This window comes from Catharus ustulatus, chromosome 5, assembly GCF_009819885.2.
Source record: "Catharus ustulatus isolate bCatUst1 chromosome 5, bCatUst1.pri.v2, whole genome shotgun sequence".
Taxonomy (NCBI): domain Eukaryota; kingdom Metazoa; phylum Chordata; class Aves; order Passeriformes; family Turdidae; genus Catharus; species Catharus ustulatus.
In genome coordinates this window covers 9630752-9653819 of record NC_046225.1, presented here as the reverse complement: position 1 = coordinate 9653819, position 23068 = coordinate 9630752, and the positions used below count along the sequence as shown (strand labels likewise).

General features: G+C 38.0%; 1 protein-coding gene across 1 annotated transcript in view; it reads right to left on the bottom strand.

The window, feature by feature from the left end:
- Positions 1-1724: 1724 nt before the first annotated feature.
- NAA15 (N-alpha-acetyltransferase 15, NatA auxiliary subunit) overlaps positions 1725-23068 on the bottom strand; it is a 37838-nt gene continuing 16494 nt past the window's right edge. The window contains exons 5-20 of the mRNA XM_033060276.1: positions 22881-23015; positions 22561-22714; positions 20285-20404; positions 19521-19616; positions 19280-19386; positions 18812-18884; positions 18071-18240; positions 17501-17653; positions 16509-16637; positions 13929-14142; positions 12934-13127; positions 10808-10916; positions 10344-10442; positions 9688-9831; positions 9150-9247; positions 1725-7026 (exon numbers count right to left, since the gene is read on the bottom strand). Of these exons, the coding sequence (XP_032916167.1) occupies positions 6826-7026; positions 9150-9247; positions 9688-9831; positions 10344-10442; positions 10808-10916; positions 12934-13127; positions 13929-14142; positions 16509-16637; positions 17501-17653; positions 18071-18240; positions 18812-18884; positions 19280-19386; positions 19521-19616; positions 20285-20404; positions 22561-22714; positions 22881-23015 (2196 nt within the window). The 3' untranslated portion in view covers positions 1725-6825. The remainder of the gene's footprint in view (positions 7027-9149; positions 9248-9687; positions 9832-10343; positions 10443-10807; positions 10917-12933; positions 13128-13928; positions 14143-16508; positions 16638-17500; positions 17654-18070; positions 18241-18811; positions 18885-19279; positions 19387-19520; positions 19617-20284; positions 20405-22560; positions 22715-22880; positions 23016-23068) is intronic.

Genomic DNA, 23068 nt, shown 5'->3' with positions numbered 1-23068 from the left:
TTTTTTTCCCAGCTCAAACAGTTACATGTCACTAAAATATTGGACTGATACTACAAGTGAAGTGAGATGCACAGTTGTGAATGTTTGATGATTCCAGTGAGGAAAAGAAATGCAGGACATAAATAGTCAGAAGCCAACATTTTCCTAAAATTTTATAAAAATTCTTGCAGATTATAAAGACAGCTGTAAGAAAAATAGTAAATAATTAATAAAAGGAGATTAATAGGTTGTAGGGGGTGTCTGGTTTACAGCTTCATATTTTTGCAATAAAATCCTACAAAGACATGCAGGGGAGCAAAGCTGCTCCTACTTTCAGGGACATCTCTGTGGTCCTCTTAAAAGAATGGGGCTTTGGCTCTTGGTTTTGTGAAGTTCAGGAGAGAATGGCAGACACTGAAAGAGCCCCCCCCAAACCCACCACTTGCACTTACCATGGCAATGCCAGTCTTGCTGCAGGATCCACTCAACAGCCACATCAGTGCTCCCCATGTACTTTCCTCCACGTGAAGAGCATTTTCACATCCCTTGGGTTCACTCCATGAAGGCAGGTTTGGAATGAAGGGCACTTTGCATGCACTGCTGCATTTTGAGGGACAAGAGGGGCCACAGAGCAGTGTTGTCTTTCTGCCACTGCACAGAACAGATTGCAGAAGCATGATGACAAGGTGGGAAGAGCTTTTATACCTGATGGAGTGGAGGAGTATTGATAGAAAGTCAAAACTGAGATATTTATGCAGATAAAAGAATGCTTTATCTGCCAGGCTGCCTTGGCTCCTCATAGATCTTCTGGGCTTCAAATCCCAGGAATGGAAGGGGGCAGTCTCAAATTATGAGAAGTTCAAGGCATGCAGTTTCCCAGCACAAATGCCCTTTCCCTCCCACAGAGCAATGAAGTTGTGAGGGCATGGATAAGGAAGGGATGCTGTTTTTTAGGGGTGGTGGTTTTCAGTAGGGCACAATCCATGCAAAGGAGCCCTTCCTGCAACCAGGCTCCCCTTTCCCATCCAAAGGGGTGAATATGAGGATATTGCTGCCATCACTTCAGCGTCACACCCACCTTCCCTGCAGGCACACACCCTGAAAGAGCTGCAGCCCCTGCAGACAGGGCTCATCAGAGCTGTAATTCAGCACACACAGCTGTTAACATTTTTTTCTAGGTGATCTGAAATGCCAGGTGCACAACACACTGTAGGTTCCTATATTGCTGCATCAGCAGTCTGCTTTGCTACTTTTACTGCAATTTGTCAGCGTTATCTTATTATTTTGCATGCTAATTGACTGAAATAGCAAGATACTCTGGGACACTGAATCAGAAAACTTTGGGATCAGGAGGGCTTATGGGTGGGGAAGAGAAGCCTTATTTTATTTAATCCCCAAAAATTGCATCACCTTGCCTCTGAAGACCCATGTATCCAAATCCCCATATTGGCTCTTTGTAGCCCTCTTTGTAGCCCAAAAGAGCAAGGGATGTTTTTTTGTTGTACATAGCTTTAATTTCTGGGTAGGACAGACAGCTCCCTGCCGAGGTGGTTCTTTCCCAGCCTGACTCCACAGGGAGTCACAGCCTTTTCCTACTGACCTATTTTTCCTTTTCTGAGAGCTGCACCCCCATTAGCAGCTCATCAGCCTGGAAGAAGACAAGGGGAATTAGGGGAACTGGCCGAGGGATCCTTTATTACAAAGCTGGAGCACGCTGAACCCTACAAGGAAACACTAGTACTCAATTACAAACAGAACTCAGCATTTTTATTCTTTGATTGACTTCCTGCTAGTTTTGATATTTACTACCACCAGAGAAGAGCGTAAAAACACAGTACAACATTGTTAACCAGTTAGGAAGGCTGGAAGGGAAAGCAAATCCCAGTACAATTGCAAGTAACTTGGTGGAGTCCATAATTCAGATTTTTTTTTGAACGGATCAGCAATGAAGCAATAAATATGCTGCTGCACTGAACCAACAACAGGATTTAATCACTAACTTTGTGGTTTTATTGCATTACAGTTTAAAACTAAATGTTATCCATCATCATACATTCACTGACCAGGTAAATGACACTTTTTCATATGTTGTATGCTAAATGGCTAAAATTATGCAGTAGCCAAACTAGACTAGGACTAGTAGAGGTAGATATTGAATGGGCAGTGCCAGGCAGAAATATCTTGTGAAAGTACTTCTTTGTCTTTCTTTGTGAACAGTTAGCAAGTTTAACACTTTGAATTAAAACAAACATCTTAGGGAAGCTATTCTAAGATGCTTTGGATTTTGTAGCAACATTTCTCTTGCAATATTACCAACTCTTGGATATTGTCTCTCATACAGTGGACAATTTTTGTCCTCCCAGTTTTCTGCCACAATTCACATGAAGACTAACATACAAAGCTAGGGTCTTTGTCAACATACTACTGGTTTTGCTTGTACCACTCCAGAAGTAATACACATTTACAGCTTCCTTGGCATGGGAAGACTGCATTTATAGTATTTACAGCTTCACTCTCATCTTCCTAGTAATAGGAAAGCTATTTTATATTTAATAAAAAATGGAATTTCTATTATGCCACCTCCTTCTAACTCACTTCAGTCTTCTTTTGACGAGCTGCTCTACCAGGTGCTCCTTGCCATTCCCACTGCTGGCCGTGTGCTCCTGGAAAGTGTCCCTGCCCAACACAGCCATTAAAATTAGTGTTTGTAGATTGCAACTTTAATTTCCAGGAAGTATAATCACAATGGCATGGCCAGAGGTTTTGTAAAAGCATTTGCCCTTTGCAGCTCACCTCATCCCATCCCAGGACAGCTGATAACTGGAAAGCTCCTGGAAGCAAGAGCCTTTCCCCAGGCTCAGCACCCACTTTCCTCCACCTGAAACTTGGCCTTTCATTAACGAGCTTATAGACAACTCAAATCAATTACTGATACAACTGTCTAATTACACTACATTTGCACTGTTTTCCTTCACAGGACCCCAAAGCACTGTGTTATCACACGAGTGTAACTCTGAATTCCACATAGTTCAAGCTATTTTACATTACACTTAGGTAAAAATGGCATTTGTAAAGCAAAATTCCTTAGGGGGAAAGATTTCAAAGTTAGCTAAGTACTCTGCACAGAACATTTAGAAAAACAGTTAAAGCAATCACAAAAAGAGAAAAATAAAATTTTGATCTGGGTCTATTGAGCTGGATTATGGTATCAAGTAGTTTTATTGGCATTAGGGGTACATGCCCAAAACAGAACTGTGGCAACAACATGTGAATGCTGCAGGCATGATGGCACCATTGCTCCAACCCCCAAAGGCATCACATTAGACAGAGACCTTCAGTTTTCTTTTTTATCTCGCTCACATGATAATGAAACTGTATTTGCACCTCTGCCTCCCCAGGCCTGATCTCCCCCTGCTCTCGTGGGGAAAACACAACTCAATGTGTGAGTTGCTACACCAACTCCCAGATTCTGCTGTTATGGCTGCACCTCCAGACCTGGCAAATCCAAATGCTAAAGGAAGATTTAACAGGCTGATCATAAACACCTCATCTAGCCCTAGAGAGCTCCCTGGAAAACCTGGAATTTGCTCCCCATGCTAGGGGAACACCTGGGTGACAAACTTCCCTCTTCTGGCTGACACAGCAAGCCTCCCCGCTATGAACATGCAAATGTTAAGACCTCTACTGAAAAAAAAAGTTGAATATAGCTTTTAAGGCATTTAATATGCAAAGAAATTAATTACTGAATAGGTAAGTTTGAGGCTATTTTACCTTCTTGTTCACACATGTGCCTGCATGCTTTGGTCTCTACATGGAAGAAGTGAGTACCTCACCCACCATCACAGGGAAAACCACAGCTCCCAGCTCCCTACAATTTAAGCCCACATCTAACTCTGGCATTACTTCATGCAATGTTCATCATCTTCTCTTATCTAAGAAAAATTTATTGTCTGAATTTTTTTTCCCCCAGGAAAGATACCCGTATCACGTGTCATTACCAGTGGCTCCACTGATGGTGAAATCCTTCTCCAGTGAAAACCATGAAGAATCAAACCAGATTGTGTGATGCCAGTGCTCTAATTCCCTGGCCACAACTGCATTCCCTGCTCACCTGCTGTGGCAGCCAAGCAGCAGTAATTACAATTTTGGATCTCAGCACACAAAGGAAAGCTTCCACTGCAGCACAGCACTCTGTGCTACCAAAAAAGACTCATTGCACTGGATTTCAACTTCATTTCCAGCTCTTAAAAAAGCTCTTCCTCAAAAGTCAGCCTTGCATCTCACAGGACAGATGTGAAGATGAAGGAATAACAATTTCTTTGCCAATTAAAGAACCTCCATCTTCAGGTAAACTCTTGGTGTAGTTTCCTGTCCTGGGCTTGCAGTCTTCTGGAAGGGGATGAGTAACCTCTTTAATCCAAAAGCACCATCTCTGAAGCAGTGTGGATGCCTTTCAGCAAGGTTATGAAGTGTCTTTAGGGAAATCAAAACAGATGTGTAGATGGAGACTTGTGGAAGGCCCACTGAAGCATCCTTTTCCCCATTTGCACAAACAAAGATAAGTAACTTCCAGCTTTTAGTTCATCCATTTCAATGCAAAAACAGGCAGTGAAAAAGGAAATAATCCCATTTATAGGCAGCACCCAAAACCCCCATATTTGGAAAAAAAACCCCCAAACTTGCTTGATGCAATTCCCAATCTGTTACAAGTGAACATTCATCTGCCTCCAGCTTAAGCATCAGCAGCCAGGAAATGGGAGCAATACTGAAGAGGCAAGGCCAAAAGCTCACAGCTTGTGCAGGCAAGACTGAACCATCTCCAGGAGTTGCAGAAGACATGCAGTCCAAGTATCTCAGGCTGCAGAAACAACTGAGATCAAGACATCAATGCCAGAGTCAGCTGAAGGCTCTGTAGGTATTCTAGTCTCTAAAAGCCCAGCAGGTTAAATATACAAATACAGCAACCCACACTTCTGAGGGGAACTATACTGCAAACGTACACACAATAGGCTAACCATGAAAACAAAGTGGAGCTGAAGACACAATGAACAAAAGCCTGGTGTTGTGACAGTTATAAAACTACAAACCCCAGTAAGTCTTCTGGGATCTCTTAACTGTACATGTCAATCACTGAATTCCATTATGTGGAAGAGGAAGGCTGTGTATCCACACAACAGAGACTCTGTAACTGAACTCCTGCAGCAAAGAAGGCACTCACTTTGTAAGCTGTAGTTTATTTCTGCTCTGTTTTATATGTTGAGCCTACAAAAGAAAACATTTTGAGCACTTATCTATATTATTAACACAGTAGACTTGTAGACTGAAGCTTGACTTGGAAAACAAAATTCATCCTAACACTGGTGGAACTTAAAAGCAAAGCATCGTGTTATAGGACTTCCCAGACATTCAGTATTTACATAGAATGCATTTGCACTTTGTACTCAATGACCACCCATCAGCAGTGACATTGTTAGCATGACTGGACAGCACAGTAAGCCAGCCCTGAGCTGCACTCCAGCAAACCCATTCACTGTCCAAGTACAACAACATAGATTGGTTTAAATATTCACACAGTTGTTTTTCAAAACGTTTTATTGCATTATATTTGGTACCTTATGTTTGACAAAGGAAATTACATCTGTAACTGCAGGAATAAGAAGCTGGTCTGTTATTGAAAAAAAAATCTTGGGCCCCTTAAAAGTTACAAAGTCTTGGGCTTGCCTGAAACAACTGAGCAAGAAATATATTCTTAGAAATGTAGGGCTTCAAGTATTACAAACCTGTGACACTGTGGAAAAGTTCCAGAGGTATCTAAACTGCAGCACTTTTTTTTTTTTTTTTTCTGCATAACGTGAACAAGGCCTGCTGAGGTTTTAATCTATTAGTCTCTTGATCAGTCAAAATGGTAGTCAGGAGTTTTCCTCTTTGAAACTTCAAGCCATAGTATGTTCTCATTTTGTTTTCACTCTACATGAAAAATGCATGCGATCTTTCTAACTGGTGCCACGTCACAGTGCATAATTTTATTTGGTTCTTGCATTACAGTTTTAAAAAGTTTGGCCAACCTACGCCGATAGGTTCATCTCAAGAACAGCAATGTTGATTCTCCTCTCCCCACCCCAGGTTTAATTCCAAGAGAGACCATTTTTAACTGGTTCCTTCAGGTAAAAACTGTGGTGCAAGAACACCAAACTGATCGTGTACAGTGAATTTCAGAGACACAACAAGCTTATTGAACACACTATGTTTCTTAATTCTGGTTGATATCAGTATGTCCAAGCACCCCAACATAACAAGTATGTTGCAGGTTTCTCTGTATATTCTGATTCACATTGCATACTTCCTATGGACACAATCATCCCCCGTATCAAAATCAGTCAGATGCTAAAGCCCCATCAACTCTTTGTGCTCAGTGAAAGAATCCAGTGCTAAAACAGCAGTTTTGCTGTCTGAGATAACAGTAATCTCACAAGACAAATTTAAAGTTAATATTTCTGCCACACACCTGCTCTGAGGGCTATGCACCTCCAGGTCTCATATAAATTAGTTTAAAAACATGGGTGGGTAGGTGAGGAAAAGGGTTGTTTATTTTTTCCTTTTTTTTTTTTTTCAATTTTAGCAGCTTTTAATTTTTAAGAAACCAAACAACCTATAACCAGTAATATGTTAGATATTTTATATATATACTTTGTCAGCAGGATAAAAAAAAAGTAAAACTATTTGAAGGCAACGGGGTTTTTTTTTTTCCTTCTGTTCTTTGTGTAAGTTAGAACAATTCAGCAGGTGCGTGACAAAAATATTATACACCAGATATGGTCCAACGTCATTTTTTTCCAATAAAGTTGTTCATATTTCATTGGCCAGTTCTTCAGGTTCTGCAGAACTATCTCCATTAACTGTGATCTTCATATCCTCTTCATATCCAGGGGGCATGAAAGCCAAAGCATAAGGGAAAAGCTTATGACAATTTGCTCTGTAAGTTTCAGATGCTTCTTTACAGTCTCCAAGGCTACCGTCACATAAAGCTTCTAATACCTCCATACAAGTCTAATTAAAGAGAGAAATAAAGAAGTGTTATGGCTTCTTAAACATTTCTTAAACAGTTCTGCTGTTTGAGATTATTCTCATCTCCCAAGACAAATTTAAAATAGCATTTTTGTCACAAACCTGCTGCAAGGACCACACACCTTTCAACATCAAGTGACATTTTAACTAAACACAACATGAAATACCAGTGTAGTCTGATTTGAAATAATGCAGTTTAAAAAGGGATCTAAGACACAGCTAGAAATCTTGACTGTAAAATGAAACACTAATTTGTCCCTTGTTTCTTATTTTCCTAAAAAATGTTATTCTTGCTAATTGGCAACCAAGAACCCCACCATTCTTGGAACACACTGACCATTTCAGCACCACATAACACACCTTTCAATCAAATCAAATCACTCTGATATTACCACATTTTTCTGATATATGCAGATTCCTGTCCATTTTTTGTTCATGATTTAGAAAAAGGAGATTTGCTGTGGAATTTTTTTTAGCCTGCATTCCAAACATGAAAAACCAACCTACTGAGCCCCACTAAAGCCTGGTAGCATTAGCACAGCCAGGCAGGCTTTTCCTGCTCCTCTGACATTTAGTAGATTTTATTTCTTCTGTGTACTGGGATTAACTGCTCTGTCCTCCTGCTGTAGGGTTATGGAACTCTCCTCAACGACCCCTTTTCCTCACATTTGCTCTTTATAATACTGGCATCCACCAAAGGTCAAATATATCTGGTTTTATGCCTGCAGTGTGCTCTGAGTCAGCTGGTCTTGACTACAATGAAATGTAATAAAAGTGATCTCTTTGCACACAAAAATGCCTTTCAACAAACACCTAGACTCCTCCAGATTCTCCATTTTCAGGGCACTTTCAATTTCTCATCTAGAAGTTCAGTAGAAATCCAACTTTTCCTTAATGTTGGCACCAAACATGCTTGAATTCAACATTTTCAGTTTTTCACAATGCACTGTACAGGACATTTATGCACTGCTGAGTTGATAAAATCTTCTTGTCTTGCCAAGTTTACATCTCCAAAACAACCAAGCATTTTTGGTTACACTTCATCTTTCCCCAGTCCAATTCTTAGAATCCCACTCATAGGCAAAAACCAGGAAATAGAAGACAAATTAATCTTTGTCTATTGATAATTTGGATTAAGATCTCTGAGACCACTCAAACACTAAGAAAACCTGAAGCCAAAAACCAACATCCAAACAAGACAAGTTTATGAAAAACGCTAAATACATACTTCAAATATAAAAGACATGAGTTTGCATCCCATACCACAACAGCTGAATCTTCAACATCCTAAACAAGTCTACAAATCAAGGCAAATTGTCCTTTATTGTCTCTTTTTCCTCCCTTTGTCTGGTCCAAAAATTCAGCTATGAACTTAAAACCCTTCACAATTAAAGTTCTATTGAATCCACTATATTTCTTAAGAGATGTTTTCTGGAAAACTCCATTTTTTTTGTCCACAAAAGAATAATTTTAAAGGAAAGATTTACCAAATTTACTTGCAATAGATCTGAAAAATAAAATGCACAGACTACTGTAAATTGCAAATCAGAACTGACAAGTCTTCCCAGATGAAAGCAGGGGAATGGGACATGGAGGCAGTGTCACAGGGAGATTATTCCATGACCATCAGAATGGAGCAAAGACTCAATTTGGTGAGCTTTTCATTTAACTACACTCTAAGGCAAAACTGTGCATATGCAGCTTTTATTAAACCTATAGTAATTCCCACAGCTTGCAGAAAGTTGTCTATGGAAAGCCCTCCCACACTCTGCACCACTCCTTTTTTTTGTGAACAGCTGCCTGTGTGGCAGCCAAAGCTCAAACTACCACCTTTTCTTTTGCCTCGTGAATTCTCTCAAGTTTCAGAAGTTTTCCCATTACTTGTAGTTGCTGTTGTCATATTATTATTAAAACTAAATTAATTTAAATGTGCAAAAAGGATCTTTAATATTTCAGTTGGGATGAACCTGACATCCCTTTGTCTCACAACTCAACCTCTTTACCATAAGGCACAGCAATGATTTTTAGCTTCCTCTTACCTCCAAAATTTGCTTAAAGCTTCCACAGATAAAACAGAAGTTGTCTACAATTTATAAATATGTTACCTGAAGATTTCTGTTAATAAGAGATTCATCCAGGGTCATTGCCAGTTCCACTGCCCTCTTCTGACTGGAAGGATCTAAATAGTACATCATTTTGGCAGCTACAGGAGGAAAAAAATAAAACTCATCACCCAGTGGATGACCAAAACCATCTTAATAGACAAACATAAATTAGAGATAATATGAGGAAGAGCAGGGACTGAACTCTCCAGCAGAAGTTCAAAACGGAAGCAACTTGGAGCATAAAGCTTTGCACCCAAGCAGACAGAAAGGAAATTCCAAACAAAGCATTAAAACAAACATTCTTCACATCAGAATCACTAGGACAGAGGTCCCAACATTTGCATTTCAGCAGCACAAAGAGAAAATTAAAGAAAACCCACAGACAACCTGGCTGTGGTTTTCAGAAAAAAACGAATCAAGAAGAAAAGCACTCCAGAGTGAAGGAGTGATTGTCACATCACTGGGGCTGCTACTGAGATACCACTGCCAGAGAAGCACAGAAAGTGCAGAAGGCAGAACAAGGAGAAAAGCAAAATACCTGATAACCTATGTGGCAGTGAGTCATAGTTCCTTTTAAGGAAAGCTTCATTGAAGTTCTTTGGATTAGTTGCTCCAAAAAGCCGATTCATTTCTTGGTTTAACACTGTTCTAACAGCATCAGGCAGATCCTTACTTTCAGATACTGTTGGGAAAAAAAAAGTTTGAGGTGAACACAGGTAATCACAATAAAATATGATTTATGTTTTTATTTTAGTATTTTTCATGTTTACAGTATATTAATATAACTGGAAAGTTTCTCAAAGGAAGATGTATGAAATTTGAAAAGGTAAATACTGGATGTGGTTAGAAGAAGTTTAGCTGTGGCACTTAATTAATGCTTAGAAAAAGCCAAAGCTTTTTTACATTTAATATACTCTCCCCCTCACTGCCTCTCTCCTTCAGGCTTCACATACTGCTCAGAGCCTTAAAAATTCTCTGCAATACTGGAACAACTCCTAAACTAAATCCAGATGCAGTCATAATAACCATGCTTAATTTTAGCATGAATCAGTTGTTTAAAAATACATGCTTTCTTTATATATGTACTTTCTAACACATGCGTTAAATATTTTGAATTAACTGTGCTAAAAGTCAGTGACTGCAGGTTTGGCATCACCTGGCAGTGTACACAAATGTATCCTACCAAATACATACCACTGCTGAAGAGATGAATCATACACTCATGGAGCCAAGGATGACTAGAATCAATAGCAAAGGCTCTCTTCACAGACTGAAGCATCAGAAGGAACTTCTCTGGAGAAAAAATAAAATAAAAAAGAAGTGTTGACAATGTTCAAAATCTTGTGGTAGGAACTCACTGCATTGTGTTACAGCAGTAATTAGTGTTTGGAATTAGAACGATCAGAAGAATTTACAGCTGAGTGTTCTGCAAAAGCTATTTTTAATAACATGCATCTATTTAACCAATGAATTAAATGGATAATCACCAAATGTTCAAACTTTGGTTTTCACAGACTGCTCATTGCTGGGGTGTTGATCCAGTGAAAAGTTCTGTGTCACAGGGATGGGTTCCTCACATCTCATCAAGAATTGCTGCATAAGTTTCAATATACACCTTTACAATTCACAAACTGTTTGCTCTAAGTGTTCTCACCTACCTTTTCGAAAATAAATCTCAAAGGCAAAAAGATGAGTCTCTATTTTGTTCTTCACTAAATTCTTCAGGGGTATTAAAAATTTAATGGCTTCTTCCAAAGGTGCTTCAACCTACAGATTCAAGGAAGTGACACACAACTAAGTCAAAATTCAAACCTAGTAACTACAAACACAAAATCCAGCTATTCCTGAGTCACATCAGAGAGTTACTCTCCTAAGGCAGCGCCATAAGATGCTTAGAACCTTTTCTGTTACAAATTTTTGCAACTTTCCCTCAATGTCAAAACACAAAGTCCAAAATATTTGCTTTCTGATGGCCACAAATCATGTTTTGCTGTAGAGACAAAAATATTTTCCTTCTTTCCTTCACCAGCAGTGAACACAACTGGAGCTGCACCTGCAATGAAAAGGGCAGTGTGGCTGCCCATACCAACCTATATACATGGGCCTGAGATGATGGCAAATGACTGATAAGCACCCATGACATTGTGCTCATGTGAGCTTCACACAGGCTCCTGAAAGCTGCCAGGTCATGGTGACAGTCATGTCAGCAAGTTGGAAGTCATTAGATATTTAAAAAGGTCTCCTGATCTTAGCCAGTTTACTCCAGTAAATGGACAGCTTTCACACAAATTAATTCTGTGCAAGAGTTCTTTTTACAGACAGGTATCTTGCACACAGGTTTGGGATTACTAAAACAAGATCTGTCTGTTGCCCTTAATTTTTTTTTATTAACAGAAACTACTCTCTAAGAAGCAAATAGAAATTTTGCTGTGTACCAATACTAATTCAGCAACATTGAAGTGATACACTTTGTTGCAAATAACTTGAGTTGAAGATCACAATTCCTGCTAAATATAACTACAGCACCTGTCATAAAACCACAACATTTCTATGTGCTGCTGACTTTACAGACACACTGTGCACATAACTATTTGGAACTATAAAAGCCCATTTTAAAGCCATGCCTTTAGTGCCAAAGATACACATCCAAACAATTCTAGGGGCAGCTGTTTCAGGAGAGCTATTTGCAAGTGACCAGCTGTGTCAAAACTGGTCTTTTGGCACCAGGTGCATTTGGAAGTGTCTATACCCATGCTTGTGATACTGAATTGAGAATTATATTATATTGACATCTGTATATTAAAGACATAACTAGATTTTTCACAGCTGTCCCATGACATCCCTCTACTACAGAATTTCAACACATGCTGTTCCACCTCCACCTTGCCTAGCACTGCAATTCTGCTCCTTGCAGCCAGTGAACTAAACAATGGAAATACCAACAATATTCTTAATAACTAGTCAGGTTATTTAATGAGTTATAAAACAAGTCACTTGTTTCCTGGCTATAGAGTCAAGTTCACTGACTCAACTTTCAAATATCCCCTCAAGAGCAAATACAACTCATTTCAGTGTGAATAGCATGAATACAGATCCAGAACACTGGATCTATAAAGACTTGCAATCTACACTACTATTGCTGTAAATTAATTTTTCCAGTCTCTATAATATTATCTTTCCCTCACATTTTTTGGAGTGTTTTCCTGCTCCTTATAGGTGTAACTTCTGCTAAAATTCTGGGTCACCTCCCTTTTATCTCTCTCTATAGCTGTTAATACAGATCTCTAAATCCATCTCAGTCTAGTCTACTATTTACTACTACAGCTTCTTTATTCCTTTTTTCCCCATTCAAAAACAAATCCTGTTAAAGCATTCAGTGCTTCAATGTCTCCTTTTTTCACAGGCTGACTGTGCAAACCAAAGAGTATCAGGGGGCATAAAAGAGTGAATGATAATCACCTTACATACAGGATAGAAAGACTTCCACACGACCAACTAGAAACAGGGTATAATCAACAAGTTAGTGCAGTAAACACATGGAGATAACTCCACATGCAGCAAATGTTTATGACTTCAATTACTGCCTTTGAGAACTAAAGCTGTGATTTCCACACTACTGACACTGTATCTAACAAACTAGCCCAGGAAAGGAATTCTTTTTAAAATGCCGCCTGTGAAGAGATGCCATACCAAAAACAAACAAGTTATTTGAATGGCTTTTAAGTTCTATGTGTGCTCACTGCAACTCTCTAGAAATTTTTAAGACTTCATTATTACACTGCACCTTTGCCAGTTTCTCAGGGATAAGTTCCTCTTTCGGTCCTCCAATCTCTTCATCATCATCATCTTTCTTCTTTTTCTGATTCCTCTGCTGCTTCTCCTTCTCAGCATTTTTCTTCTCCTCCTCCAGTTGTGCTTTCTTCTGGGCTCTTCTCTGCTTGTTTCGTAGTTTCTTTAGCTCCTTGTCAGACATGTTTGCTGTACACACAAGGACAAAACCACACAACATTGATGTCTGGTATTAACAGCATCATGCAGTTGTCAGACATCACCACCTTTTTTAAACCATTATCTACTAAGAACAATGCTGTCATTACCTTTGTAAAAGCTTATTTACTGTGAATAGATTATTTTATAACCTATGCTGCTTCATAATTCACAAATTCCTTAGTGGAATCAGGGAGCAGAAAGTAAAATAGTGTAATGAGATGAAAAATACTAAAACTTGACAAATTCCTCTTAAATGATTCTCTCTTGAAGGATCCTCTATTTGTACAATCTGAGGTGCCCCAACGCATAACTGCTTAAGCTGCTCTCAAATCAGAAATGAGAGAAAAAAATAGATAATTTAAATGTTATTTTTTACATCAGAAGCAAGGGATGATAAAATTTAAGTTGCTACCTAGTGAAATTTCTGCACACTGATAAAATGCTTAGAAAGAGCTACTACCAAGCACATCTGCTTCAATCTCCTATTCCATGGACCAACCATGACAATTCATGTTTTTGGAGTCATTCCACAGCACAAACATTTGTACTTAAGAGTTGCAGCTCTCACTACAATCATCATTATTTTATAATAACCACAATACAAGCACACATCACTTTAATTTCCAGCAGAACATCTACTTTACCACAAGCTGCAATTTGCCTACTCTGAGTTGTGCAGAGCTCTGGTTTTGGCTACCACAGCTGACAACCATAACAAATGCTACATCTCCCTAAACCACCCACCAATTAGTGAAACTGCATGATGAATAAACCCTGAGGGTTGAATACCTGTATCAGCCTCATGTTCTTTATTTTCATCTGTTAAGGGATTATCATGAAGTTTCAGATAGATCTCTATGGCAATCTGTGCAGCTTTGAAGTAGAAGGGATGTTGTCGAAGCACATCTTCTAATTTTAACAAGTCCACATAAGACCTAAGGGTGATCTTCCTCATACAGTAAGTATGGAAGTCAAACTGGTCATCTGTGATTTCTACAAAATGCTGTCAACAACGGAACACAACATTATTTAGCAATGAGATACTAACCTGGACTTTCAAAGTAATGATTTAGTACAAGTCTACTGTTTGACAAATACAGCCTAACTATTACAAACATTAACAAAACCCTCCAGAAATAAAGTTATGGTGAACCAGAACAAAAATACACCAATTTCAGTCTCTTAAAAGTAACTATCTCTGAGAATTTTCAGTTTGACAAAGGTTTTACAGTCATTGTATTTAAACATAATTTGAGGAGTTTTTTTTCTATGAATTGCTGTAGTTTTTAAATTCAAAACTATGATTTTAATTTTCAATAAATACTATGGCAATGAACTCCACATTTAAATCAGACATGATGTGAGAAATTACTTTCCTTTGTTCAAGCTTTGCTTTCCACACTATCTGGTGTCCCTTTGTTTTTGTTTGAGGAACAGCAGAAAGTCATTCCCCTCTTGAACTTCTCCAAGTATTTATGATCTCAAATAACTTTATCCTAACTCAGCTTTGTTTATCAAAGCTCAGGATAGAAAACAAGCTAATTGCAGTCTCTTCCTTTGGAAGTTACCCCACAGCAGGTGTTTTACCAGCACATTTTTAAAGGTGTGACACTCAGATGTAAAGTGTGTCACAGATTTACATAATGGAAGAAAAGTACTACCTCTGCAGTTTTAATTCCTCACATGTCCTTTGACTGCTGCTCCACACCAGCACAGAAGTCTTTGCAGTATTATCTCTAATGGTTTCAGCATTCCTGAGCAGCAATAATTATTCTAAGACCTTTTACTACTTATGCATAGGTAGAGAATTTGTCACTGACTACACTGTTGAACATCCCATTTCATGGGCTGGTTAATCATTTAGCACTGAGACAGAGCAGGTGCTGTCCTTGCAGTATTCAGTCTGTTCCTGTGATCATTTATTGATGAAATAATGAAGACTCTGCAGACATGCCTTTGTCATCTCCATGATAAACTCTTTTCTTGCAAAAGCTGGTAATTTGCTCTTACTCTGTGTATTTCCAGCCATGAATCAGCTATTAAATCCATGAGATCAACTCCCTTAGTTTTTCTGAGACAGTTTAGATCCTTTGTGGTGTGAAGTATGAGATAAAAAGTGCTCTAAAAACCAGAACACATTTTATTAACTAGACTGCCCCTCTTTGCATAACTGGCCCCTCTAAAAGATTTAGAAAGCACTGCTTTTTCTTACAAAAGTTTTGTTGATGGTTTCTGAATTCAACATATTTGCTTATCTTATTGTTGAACTTTATTACACCTTCAATCAATTAATCCAATAAACAAATTAAACACAGCGACTTAAATCCTTAGAAATATCTTTTTGGGTGCCCTAAGTTATCACTTCATTTGCTGACCTCTTCTGGTCCCCAAGACAATTTACAGGACTGATTTTTCTCACACAAAAGAAATTGACACTAATTTATTTAAAGGATTTGTGCACACATAACATGGTTCTGGCAAATCACAAACTGGTGTGGGTTGGAAGGAAAATTAAAGATCATCTATTTCCAAACCCCTGCCATAGGCAGGAACACCTTTCACTAGGCCAGGTAATTTTACATCACTTTTTTCACATCAGAGAATATTCCAGAGCTGAGTCTTCCTTGCAGGAGAGCAGCAGTGCTGAAATCTCTTAATGCCTCTCTCTGTGCAAAGAGGCACAGCTTCCTAAGTTCTGCTCTTTCAGCACTTCTTTTACACCCTCAGCTGTCTGGTCTTTTTTCTAGACTTTAATGTGCTTTAAAAAAAAAATGCAACCCATACCTGCTTCTTTTGAAAGTTGTGCATCCAAATTTTGTTGTTTACCTCACTATGGATATCTACATTTAATGTGCAAGTATTCCCCCTTTTTAATAAAATTTCTACTTTAAGAAGTCTTTATTTTTGCAATAGCTTCTTTTAAACTGTAGCTTTTTTTTAAGGAGAAGACAGTTAATATTTTTGGTAATTTTTTAAACATTTATTGTGTACCTCTAAAATAGTGCATTAAACAGTAACTGACATCTGTCCTTTGCATTAAGGACACTTATTTCTGGACTTCAAGTTCACATACTCTTAGTTTGTACCTAAATACCCATTTCTTATGTACACAGCCAAAACTAAGATTATTTTTGACAGTTTTCTGCTCTCATCTGGATCTTCAAATAACTTTACAAAACCTTTTCACAATACACAGTTTACAATGACACTTTTAGAAGGAAATGCAACTATACAAACTTGCCAGTGACCAGCATGAAATCTCTCTTGAAGCTACACAAGATGCACCCTTACTGCTCAGAAAAGTAACATGCCAGCACAGTACACTTAACCCAGTGTTTTCCAACCCAAGCAGCTGAGCTGAATACATACTCTCTCAATTTCATGGCATTTCTTAAGTGCTTCTCCAAATTTGTTCATTGCCTTGTAGGCTTGTGCACATTCTGTCTGAAACCACATGCACTGCATTTCGTTAAGGTTCTCTACTGCAGAGGTTCCTTCCTAAAAGCAAAAACAACATTACACAAAAAATAAATCTCATTGGATCCACCAGCTGCTATTTCTTTTATCTTGTCCTAATTAAAGGCACAAGTAAAGAAAATGAATGTTAAATCTCAGAACTGGAGTCCTAAAGTTGGAAATGCCACAGTTAAAACTGACTAGCTTTGCTGATTACACTGAAACCTGCAGGAAATCCTGCAGGACTTTTTTTCCCCCCCTCGACTAAAACTGCCATCTGCATCTTCCAGAGAACTGATGACTGAGCTAAGCATCCTCTCAGTAGCAGTAACAGATTATTATTTCTAATACAATCAGTACTAGAGAGGAGTAGCAAGGGAAAAGGAATACTGTTAACCTTGACATCTGGTTCAAAAAAGTGGATTACAGTTGTCTTTCAAATCTGATATTTATATATACTTGCACAGATAGCAATGAAAGAAAAAAGCAGTGTTCAAAACAGCCTGGAGGAAAAAGTGTCAGTTCTATTTTCATTATGCATAATCTAGGACTCCTCTAATTATTGCTTTTTAATTAAGAAGCCTGTATTTGAGCAGTAGACATAAGATCAAATGGAGATAAAATTCTAAAGAACAACATCATCAAATTGTTTTTTTCAAGTTCAGTTTTGGGTAACTTAGAGCTGCTTAAGGCACTGAGGTGTCAATTAGTTAAATTAATTAACCAAATTGAATTAATTTACCAATCAATCAAATTAACCTAAATTCGTAGTGGGTTTCCATCAAAACTCCCACATAAAGCTACTGAGCATATATAAAATATGTCATTTTACAAGATCCCCTACAAGATTCCACAAGGGATTAGGCCCACATTATTCCAAAGACCTCTAGTTAAGTGCAACAAACCCGTGTAAACTTAGTACACATTTCTTCTGCTTCTTTAATGGAGTTTGCTTTTAACATATATTTTGCACATTTGGAGTTGATGAATCTGTCTGCTGTGTCCAAAGCCTGAGCCTCATCCATCCACCTTGCAGCTTCTTTAATATTTCCAGCATGCTATAAAGATAGAAATTTAAGTCAAATTCAGTAATTATAAAATACATGTTTTATCTACTCACTTCTTTTTAGACTCTTTTAAAACAAATAGCTTTCTTCAAAAGCAAAAAATCCTTAAATGAAAATGCTTAAAGAACCAGTTTGGCTAATCCCATTCTGATACAATATCACAGTGCACTCCAAAAATTGTTTTAAGCAGCTAAAAATAAGGGGGATAAGAACAGATGAAAGACTCAATCTAATTTATCAGTGTGGTTTTTAAACTGAGAATTCACATTTTGCTGCACATTTCTCCTTTACTGAGTTAAAAACCTACATTGTGGCTTTTTCATGTGCAGCACAAAACTCCACCTCAAACTCACTACAATTCCTAACAAACTAATAATCTTTGGTCACTAAGAATAAAACCAAACTTACCTTGTAGATTTTTGCCTTCACAAGGAAGAGCTCTATCAAAGTGGGAGTACTTTCTATAGCAGCATTTATATATTCTAGAGCCAGGGATGGCAGTCCAATTTTATCATAATGTTGAGCCAAATAATACTGGACCCAAAGTAAAGTGGTTGGAGGTTCTTCTTTACCATCATCTGGCAGCAGTAAAATGGAGAGAGGTTGTTTGTTCAGTTTATTATTGAAACAACATACCTGAAGTAGAATACTATGAACACAGCCACCAAAAGTTAATTCTGACTCTCTATCAGACCTAGGAGAGCTTCCAAACAACTGGTTCCAGGTTTGGACCATGAGATTTTGAAACCTTCAAGAACACAAAACCTAGTCCCCACCAAAAGCTCCACCTCTCCTTGAAGATTGTACTATCAGTATATATTGCCTTTTGGCTGGCATTTCTGTAGTTATAGATTTGACACAGCTTTCAAACTTTAGTTTCCTGAACAGTGATAAACTCAAGTCTTGAAAATAGCATACTTGAACTCAAAACTGCAAAGAGATGACTAATGGATTCAGGAAAAGAATTTAGAATAAGTGATTATACTTTGAATACAGATTTTATATTTCACAGCTACGATTCAGTTCTGCGTTAGAGGAAAAATAGAAAAACCCACTGTTTCTTCCCTCCCTATTTCCCCACTTCTGAATGGACAGACAATGCTCACAACCAGGCACTACTTCATGAAGCACAACAGTCTCAGCACTCACCATTTGGGTTAAATAACCTGCAGCTTCTTAGAGAGGTTTCATAACCTATCACGAGCTCTTCTATGATTGCCACCTACACATGCAAGACGAGACACAAAAAATAATCCGTGGGCCTGATAGTATTTTATTTCAACTTGAGTTACTTGGTGTTACCCAAACTAGTTATTTTGGTAAAAAAACTCTGCAATACCATGAACTGCATTCCACTTGAGAATGTACTCAATCTCACTATTTTTAACAAATTAAGACCTCCCATGGTCAAGATTTACACAGCTTAAAATTACTAAATCTTAAGTTTTCTACATTTACCAGCTTTGGCACATGTATGTACTTCATTTTTCTCCCAGCTATATCAGGTCAACTAAAGCAATGCAGATGAAGTGAACACTGAAGAAAGTGGTTTCTTTAATCTCTTCAATACACCACAGTTATGAGGCAGAACATTTAAAAACTGCTTAGAACACTTACCTTCTCCTTGTCTTTATATAATGACCTCAAAGTATTGAAGACTGGTGGGCAACCTTTGCTGAAATTCATCCTTAAAAACTTGTCCAGACATTCCTTAAACTTTTCACCTTGAGAGGAAAAAGACCTGTTGATTTTGTTTTACCAGACATTACTCATCAATTGCAGATTGTTTATACTGTTAAGTCAGAATCTAAGAAACACAAGTGTTGATCACTACCTGCTCAGCAAAAAATGCACTTACCAGACAAAAAGTTTAATGGTAATCTTCTTGGAACCAGTCCCCTTGGGTATTTAGTCCAGGCCTCTTCATAGATCTTTAGTCTCTCCATCATATTAGCTGGAAGAGAATATTACAGTTTAGTTTCCCCTTCCTTTCTGGCAAGGAGGAAAGGGGGACAGGGAAATAATTTATACCTGACTAAAAAAAGAATCAGAATATATAGCAACCATAATATAATACATATAACGTCTATATCCTTCCTAAAAACCAGAATTTCCTCCTCATTCTTGCTAAAACTAATGAATTGAATGACTCCAAGATACTCAGTATCTGTTAATTCCTCTTCCAGCACTAGAATACTAACAGCTTATCACTCATCTTAAAAAGAGCTCCTGCCTTATTGCTATCTAAAAATCTTCAAAGAGATAATTCAGTTGTATTAGCTACAACATAAGATTAAGATAAGAGCAACAGAAAAAATTCAAAATTAAAACTGTCATCTAAGAAATAATTCTCTTCTTTCAACCACACTCAAAGACTATTGCATTTTTATGATTCTATGATTTTAGATAAGACACGGTAACAGCAATGCAAGAAAATTTCCAGTCTTTCTTAACAAACACCAACATTGTGATCATATGTAAACACTATGACTAAAACACAAAATTTAAATGGGGACTTTTAAAATAATAGGTTTAGTATCTGAAGCAATATAAACTTTCAATAACCTTATTAATTTCAAATATGTAAAAAAAATTTTTTACTACAAGATGTCAAATCATTACCTGGCTTAAGTGCCTTTTCCAAGCCTTTGTAGTAAGCCCAGTTTTCAGGATTTCTTTCCTGCAGTCCCTTGTAGACTTCAACTGCTTCTTCAAGTCTGCCAAGCTGAAGCAGGAGTTCTCCTGTGTGAAAAACAAGAAGTTTTAAATTAAGGTAATAAGATATTAAAGCAGTGTAACATTTATCACTCTACGGTAAAAGACTGAACAATCCTTAACTCATTCAGATTCTAATTTCTTAGAAAAAATAAGCACTACATATAGCATTCCAAACCAGTTGGCAGATATGTTTTTACTTTGACAGTAGCTGCAATTATAGTAAGTTTACAATTTGGCCTGTAATTGCTGAAAACTTACTTGAAGATTTAATACAGAATGCAGGTGGTTTGGTTACTTCAAGCCCAGTTTTCACTGCAGAAAGCAACTAAAAGTAGTACATGGTGTTTGATGTATACAGCATCTTGAAAACCAAACAAATTGCAGAGTTGCAAGTAAGAGAATGGCTCTTCAGCTTGATGTTTGATGAAATTAACTTCAGTGTTTTTAATCAAGCTGTAATTTGATGAATGAATTTTCAAGATTCTGCAAACAAGTCTCCTTTTAATGATACTTCAATGCAAATTAAAATTGATAAAGATTAGGTCTAACAATTGTATAAGCATCTTTGCTAATGCTGGAACTGCAACAGGATTCAATTTCCCATTTCACAGTGGGAAACTATTTTACAAAGCTTTGCTATTGCAAATGTTAGGCATGAACAGATCACACACGAGGTGACCAGGATCACTCTAGACTAAGGCAAGATTTTTCTACCCAATTTACCTTTCTTCTTCCCTATGTCACACAATTAACATGCAATTTTGTCAAGAGATGGTGCCTTCCACAGTTAGAGTAACTTGAGGACTACACACAGAATCCAGTGCCCAGGAAAACATCAATAGTTCACTCCATGAGAATGACAGAATTGGGAAAATTATTCTTAAATTCTTCCTCTGAGATTAATTTTTTTTTCTATCTAACAGCAGCAAATGCCAATGCAATTTTCAGTCTTTGTCAGTTATACTTCATCCACAGTGGCTTTTGCATGTGTGCCTAAAATCTGTACACACTCATTTATTACCAGGCTCTTCTGGAGATTACACAGCAGCCAAGCCACACCAAATCAACACAATGGAAGATGTGCCCAAAAAAATTAAACCCTTGTACCCTGTTGAAAGTATGCAGTCTTCAAAGAGTATTTCCATCCTTTTGGCTAGTAACTTGCTAGGAGACTTTGTGGTTTGGTCTCAGGTTTATTTTTTATGAAGTCCACCTCCACTGCCAAAAGACCCACTACTGTGTTTGAAAAATGATCTGTGATACTGTAGTCTCTACATCCACTTCCTTTTATATGCAAATCAAGTAAGATATTCAGCTACAGTGGAGATTCATCTGCAATCAGTTGAGGAAGCACCACACCTCCCATAATTGTCACTACTCAATTCCCAGGTTTTTCAAGACAGTGAGATTACTATTAGCAGAAATAGGGAACTAGCTACAACACCGACATGAACAAACTAGAGTAAAAGATTTTCTTCTCTTTACTTACAGCAATCATTTTAACAGATTCCAGTGTGGACCAAGAACAAACAGTACCTTCAATAGACTGGTAGTTTCACAGAAAGACTGTGCAAGCATCAAGCACAGAGGAACAAAGCATGCTTTAAGGAAGTGCACCTGTTCATAGAGCTGTCAGAGTGAACTTGTTTCACTCTGCAATTCCACTTATGGAATATAAGCTGCACTATTGTATTGACCTGTTGTGGTATTGTACACCAAGTTTATAGTAGTACAGCAGAAGCCTGTGCTGGATTGCCTCACTGAAGAGGCTATTTCTATACTCTGCAAGGGTGACTGAGTCCACTTTAAAGCCTCCTGCTGTGCCAAAGATGATTCTCCCTTTCAGCATGTGGTATCCTTGTCAGGGCCACCATCAAAGCTCTAACAGCACAGGTCAGACAGAATTTCAGGACATCAACTGATGATTTCCTGTCTGAAACACCTGTTAGCTTAAAAGTTTCAGAACAGCATGTGTGTACTTCACTGATGTCTTACCAACCTGGGACAAGAGCATGAGAGGGACTGAATAAGCTGAGAGACAAGCAGTCCTTTACAACAGCAAAATAGAATAAATTAAGCTAAAAAGAAATCAAAGTTCCAAAAGATGGGAAAAGCTGACAGTATGGACATCCCATTGTATGCTATGTGTTTACATGTATCTTCAGAAAATGAGTGATTACCTTTAGTTTCTTCAACAGCCAGTTTATCACAGATCTGCTTCTCATAGGTACAAAGATGCTCCAAGGCTTCTTTATACAGCCCTGCTTCCCGGAGGACTTGATTTTGGTAGAGCAGCAGCTCACTGTACTCATAGTCCACTTTGTCAGGTGATGTCTACACAGAAAAGCCAACAGGACAGAGTTCAGCCTTCCAATTCTAAAATTCGGGATCTAATTCATTTGACTAAAAGAAACTGCATAAAGTTTTCTCACCATGAAAGGAATGTTTTATTTTTGGCTTAAGCAGCACTCCACATAGCAATTTCATGTTCTCCTCTTACCTGCTGTGTCTTCCTAAATTCCTCTAAAATTTTTGCTGCCATTTCATAGTCTTCCAGGAGATGGTAAGCAATGGCATAACCAATCCATGATGCTCGCTGTGCAGGTCGGAGCTGAAGCAACTGGTATCTTGTTTCCTGCAAAAAAGTAGCTGCTAATTTTCCTGACTTTACTCTGATACTTTGTAGAA